The sequence below is a fragment of the Carya illinoinensis genome, chromosome 11 (assembly GCF_018687715.1).
Source record: "Carya illinoinensis cultivar Pawnee chromosome 11, C.illinoinensisPawnee_v1, whole genome shotgun sequence".
Taxonomy (NCBI): Eukaryota; Viridiplantae; Streptophyta; class Magnoliopsida; order Fagales; family Juglandaceae; genus Carya; species Carya illinoinensis.
In genome coordinates, this window is record NC_056762.1 from 11,003,729 (window position 1) to 11,009,811 (window position 6,083).

General features: G+C 40.0%; 1 protein-coding gene across 1 annotated transcript; it reads right to left on the minus strand.

The window, feature by feature from the left end:
* Window positions 1-595: 595 nt before the first annotated feature.
* LOC122282202 lies at window positions 596-4,683 on the minus strand. The gene is made up of 5 exons (XM_043094153.1): window positions 3,640-4,683; window positions 2,917-3,522; window positions 2,273-2,841; window positions 1,283-2,147; window positions 596-1,132 (listed from the first exon to the last, which is right to left on the minus strand). The coding sequence occupies exons 1-5, from the start codon at window positions 4,681-4,683 to the stop codon at window positions 596-598; spliced, it is 3,621 nt and encodes a 1,206-aa protein (XP_042950087.1).
* Between the last annotated feature and the right edge of the window lie 1,400 nt (window positions 4,684-6,083).

Sequence of the window (6,083 nt, forward strand, 5' to 3'; positions counted from 1 at the left end):
GAGATGAGCTAAGATAAAAGTTGAAAATTGAATAAATTAAATATTGTCTGAATATTATTTTTAATATTATTATATTTATTTTAAAATTTAAAAAAATTGAATTATTTATCATATTTTATATAGAAATTTAAGAAAATTATAATGTTGGATCATGAGATCGAGGAGATGAAACAGTACTTCTTGTATCCAAACGGGCTGCTGTGACTCAAATCAAATGAAAATTAGGGAGTTAGAGACAAATGGTTAATGAATTTTGGTTAGGTACTTTTCTTCTACAAGTTGTCGACCCTTACTAGAGATTACCATTCTTATTTGAACTCTGTGTAAGTTGGCGAGAGTTCCTACAAAAGTTAATGATTTCTCACACTATATATGTTATAGTGGCGGCCGCTGAACAGGTCCGAGAAGGAACTCTCAAATCATTGATCAAAAGTTACTATCATTTTTCTTGTAGAAATGTGGGATCTATATAGAAAGAGATTTTATCAAAATAATTAAATTCACGTATTGATTATGTAGTTTGATGTATAATACGTTATATATATATATATATATATTTTTTTTTTTTGATAAACATAATAACCTTTCATTCAAATCAATTATCCTTACAAATAGCAAGTTTATCAAGCCATAAAGCTTGACTAACAAAAGAAGGACAATAATCCCACCACATACAAATATCATCAATCAACCAAGCATGTCTTGCCAAACAATGGGCCACCAAATTGCCTAAACGGTTGACATGCACAACTTTAACTTCTTGGAATCCCACCATAAGCCTTCGTATGTCTTGAAGAATAAAAGCAAAATCTGTTAAACATACAGAATTTTCATTCAAAGCATTAACCAAAACCAAACAATCAGTTTCAAGCGTAATTTTTGGAACACCCCATTGAGTACACAGCAGAAGAGCAACTGCCTCAATAAACTCAGCAGAAGATACCTCTTTCTCTACCTTAGAGCAAGCCACGATAACCTCACCATACTGATCCCGCAACACCACCCCAATCCTGGCAACAGAATGTTCAGGAAAGGTGGCCCCATCAATATTTAGTTTCAGAAAATCATTTGGAGGAGGATGCCATCGTACTACCTGAGTAATCTTTTGATTTGAAACATCAAACAATTGCACCTGTGCATATTCTTGTTGTAAAGAAATAGCATTATTAACAGTCACATGAATATGCATAGAAATATTCTCATAAATCCTTTTATTCCTTCTATACCAAAGTCCTCATGTTATAGCTATAAATCTGGCCAGCAGAGAATCAGACCCTCTTACATGGGCTAAATTTGCCAGATCCCAGAAAGACAGATCTGGTTGCATGTTATCCATTTGAGAACAAAAAACCCCCCACACACTCCTTACTTCCGAACAAAAAAACAAAGCATGAGCAGCATCTTCCATACCTTGATTACATAGCCCACAGGTTGCATCATCCAATACATGTTTCTTCTTCAGATTCAGGAAAGTTGGAAGCTTCTCCTGACACGCCCTCCATGCAAAAACCTTCATCTTTTTAGGAAGTTTCAGATGCCATAATGACTTCCAAAACATAGCCTCATATCTGCCAGTAGAAGACTGCCCATTTGAAAGATGTTGGTTATGCTGAAGATATCGATAAGCACTCCTAACAGAAAAACTACCATTCTTTTCATGACTCCAATACAAGGAGTCTTCAGCATCTATAGAAACTTGTAGTTTTAAAATCTGTTGAACTAAATTTGGATTGAATAGAGCTCTCACCATATGAACATTCCACCAACCTGTGCTATCATCTATCAAAGAATTAACTTTTAAGTTTTCATCAACCTCCACCAAAGTTGAAACACTTGGACACTCCGGTAACCATAGATCCTTAAAAATACGCACAGTTTGCCCATTCCCCAGACGCCACCTACAACCTTTTCTCAAACAGTCAAGAGCTTCCCAAATTCCTTTCCAAACATAAGATGAGTTAGCACCAACCTTGGCTTCAAATAAACAAGAATTTGGAAAATACTTGGCTTTATAAACTTTGTAAAGAAGAGAATCCACATTTCTTAAAAGCCTCCACCCTTGCTTAGCCAAAAGGGCTAAATTAAATAGATGCAGGTCTCTAAAACTCATCCCACCTTGGAATTTTGAAACACACAACTTCTCCCATCTACACCAATGAATTTTATTTTCCCAGATTGATCACCCCACCAAAATTTTGCCATCATCATCTCTAACTCATGACACAAAGTTTTGGGAAACAAAAAACAACTCATGGCATAAGTAGGAATAGACATAGCTACAGCTTTTATGAGCACCTCCCTACCCCCTTGAGATAAAAGATTCCCCTTCCATACTTGTAACTTCTGCCACACTCTCTTCTTTATATCAGAAAAAGCTTGTTTTTTTGACCTCCCAACCATGGGAGGCAGCCCTAAATACTTCTCATACTGCTGTGTAAAGCTGCCACCCCACAACTGCATAATATCTCTTTTCAGGTTATCATTCACATTTTTGCTAAAGACCATAGAAGTTTTTTCCTTATTAATACATTGGCCTGAAGCTCTCTCATACTTGTTCAAAAAAGATTGGATCTTCACATTTGTAATCACATCAGCTTTACAAAATATGACACTATCATCCGCAAATAACAGGTGATTTATTCTAGGAGCACTTCTACAAATCCTTATTCCATCCACCCCTTCCCTACTAGCATTTCTTTTTAGCAAAGAAATAAGATCTTCCGTGCACAAAAGAAATAAATATGGTGATAACGGATCTCCTTGCCTAAGGCCTCGAGAAGGAATAATAGGGCCTTTAGGACTCCCATTGACTAAAACAGAGAAAGAAACTGTTCTAACACACTGCATAATTAAAGAAATCAGTTTCTTATCAAAGCCAAGGGACTCCATTATTTTTTCTAAAAACAGTCATTCCACCCTATCATATGCTTTACTCATATCAAGCTTGAGAGACATAAACCCCTTCCTACCCTTTCGCTTATTACGAAGGAAATGCAGCAACTCATAGGCAATAAGAACATTGTCAGAAATTTGTCTACCAGGAACAAACGCTCTTTGAGAATTAGAGATAATATATGGCAAAACTCTCTTAAGTCTATTAGCAATGACTTTAGAAAGGATCTTATAGAGCACATTACATAGACTAATGGGACGGAAATCTGCTACCTTTGAAGGAGAAGCTTTTTTAGGGATAAGAGTAATGAAAGTATGATTTAAGCCACTAGGAAACATCCCCGAATTCAAAGCTGAAAGTAAAGCATTGGTAATGGAGTTACCTAACATACCCCAATATTTCTGAAAGAAAAGAGGAGGCATACCATCCGGTCCAGGGGCCCTAGAAGGGTGCATCTGTTTTAAAGCTACCTCCACCTCCTCAGCAGCATAAGGTTTTAACAGTTCCTCATTCATCTCAGCAGTGACTCTTGCCTCAACACCCGAAAGAACATCCTCCATATCCACACGATCTGTAGCAGTGAACAGAGTCTGAAAATATTCAGTAATTAAGACATCCATCTGATCCCCCTTTTGCCAAATCCCAGACTCATCTTACAACTGCATAATACTATTCTTTCTTCGTCTAGTAGATGCCTTAGAATGAAAATACCGGGTGTTACAATCCCCTTCTCTGAGCCACTTTACCCGAGATCTTTGCTTCCACATTAACTCATCCCTTTCAAGCCATTTTTGAACCTCAAGACATGCTTGTTTATGTTCCTCTAGACGATGTGGTCCAGAGTCATTCTCTTCTAAGCATTGAAGCCTCCTTTTAGCAGTAGCTAAATTTTTCTGCACATGGCCAAAAGAAGCCTTATTCCATCTTCCTAATTCAGTAGCACAACTTGAAAATCTTCCCATAATCTGATCCAAAGAAATAGGACCATGTCTCCGACCCCAAACCCTCTCAATAATCGAAGAACATTCAGTTTCTCCCACCCACATAGCCTCAAATCTAAACAACCTCCTACTCCTCCTTCTAAACAAAGCCCCTTCAGTATCCAACCATAATGGAATGTGATCGGAGTAGGCTACAACTCCATGTGTTACTCGAAGATTTGGAAACATATCACACCACAAAGAATTGGCAAGAAAGCGATCTAACCTTTCCTTCACTAAATCCTCCTCACCCCTACGATTACTCCAAGTAAAAAGAGACCCTACATAACCCAAATCCCTCAAGTGACAATCTGATAAGACCTCTCGAAACTCCCTCATCTGTAAATCACTTCTTATGTTTCCACCCAGTTTCTCAGAATGATCTAAAATTTCATTGAAATCCCCAAAAACTATCCATGGTAAAACAACCCCACGGCCCAAAAATTTCAAAAGCCTCCAACCTTCAGATCCCTGCCCACTATCGGGATGGCCATACACCCCAGTCAACAACCACTCCACCCCATCACAGTTTTTAATAGATGCATGAATATGGATTCTAGAATAACTAATAATCCTCAGATTAATATCTTCTTTCCAAAATAGAGCCAAACCTCCACTTCGACCCACACTGTCAACACCAAAACAACACCGAAAACCCAATCTCAACTTACAGAACTCCAACCGGCGTGATGATAATTTCGTTTCTTGAAGAAACAAAATTTCGGGAACTTCACTCGTGAGTAAATCATGAAGAGAACGAATACTCCGTGGGTTCCCAAGCCCACGGAGATTCCAAGATAAGATTTTCATTGAGCTCGGCGGGGCTGATCATCAGCCACCGCCGCTCTCTTTCTAAGCATCTCCACCGAAATAGATGAAATAGAAGAGGGTTTACCTCGTTTAGCATCAACCTCCACAATCGGGATCCCCTTCCTCTTCTTGCCATGGTTTGGAAACCGTTCGGACTGAAGAACTGAAGCTGCAGCATCACTCGGCACCGAACTGCCCTCATTGACCTGGGACTGCACCTTCGGAGAAGCCCTAACATCGAGTCACTTCCCCCTTCTCTTTTGAGTGATGTTACGAGAGCCAGACACATCATAAAATTTTGGGTTTGTATTACCCGATGGGCCGGATCAGAAACCCACAAACATAGTAGGGGCCTCCAAAACCGGAACGTCCATGAGCCCATCTTCAAGTTGAGATGCTTGAACAACCTTGAAAACAGCCGTTTCAAACACAGCCTGTGTTGAGCTTGCTTCATCCACAGGAGAATCCAAAACCGCAACCTCCTCATTCAACGTAGACGGCGTAACAGTCGGGACAGATGAAGATTCTTTGTTTGCGAAAATATCGGCCCCCTCAAAATCCGGATTTCTCTCCCCTTCTGAATCCGTAACGAGAAAACCACTGCCCTTTCCGTTAGCAACTGTCCGTGGATCAGACTCAACCGGAACACCCTTATCCACCCCTGCTTTAGCCGTAGTCGCCATTGTAGATGCACGTCCTCCACCCCTACGAGAAGGAAGAAATCCCGCACGTAGCCATGGACCATAAGGAAGTCTCTGGGAGTCGACTTGGTTTTCATCAACATCCTCACACTCCTTTAGAGAATGACCCAGAATACCACAGTGAAAACATAAATCCGGTAGCCATTCATAAGAGAACCATACCCAACAGGACACCCCCTCCTCCACAATCATACGCTTCCGACGTAAAAGCAGTTTGGAAATATTTATGAGAACCCAGACTCTCATGTTTTCTCCCCACTCCATCTCCCCATTATCTAAATCGACCTTTAAAACCTCCCCCAATGCACCCCCAACTAATCTCCCGATGTACTCATTACGAGCCATTAACGGTAAATCATGTAACCGGACCCAAAACGGGGCATGCACCAGATCTAACTTGCCAATCTGCAACCTACCATCGAATTCTTTGAACAAAACCAAACATTTATCGAAAGACCACGGACCCTCACGCATAACCTTGAGTTTGTCTCTCATATCATCAAACTCAACCAACGTAAACTCAGAATTGAGATCCCGAAATCGAACACCCTTGACCAGACGCCAAACTTTCCTCATTGTTTGCTTGAACGCCTCGTGATTATAATGCTTCTTGATCAGAAGCTTCATAATCAAACAGCTCGCCCCTCGCTCTAAAACATCCTCCAGCCGATTAATCTCCACCGAAACTGCTTCATTCTC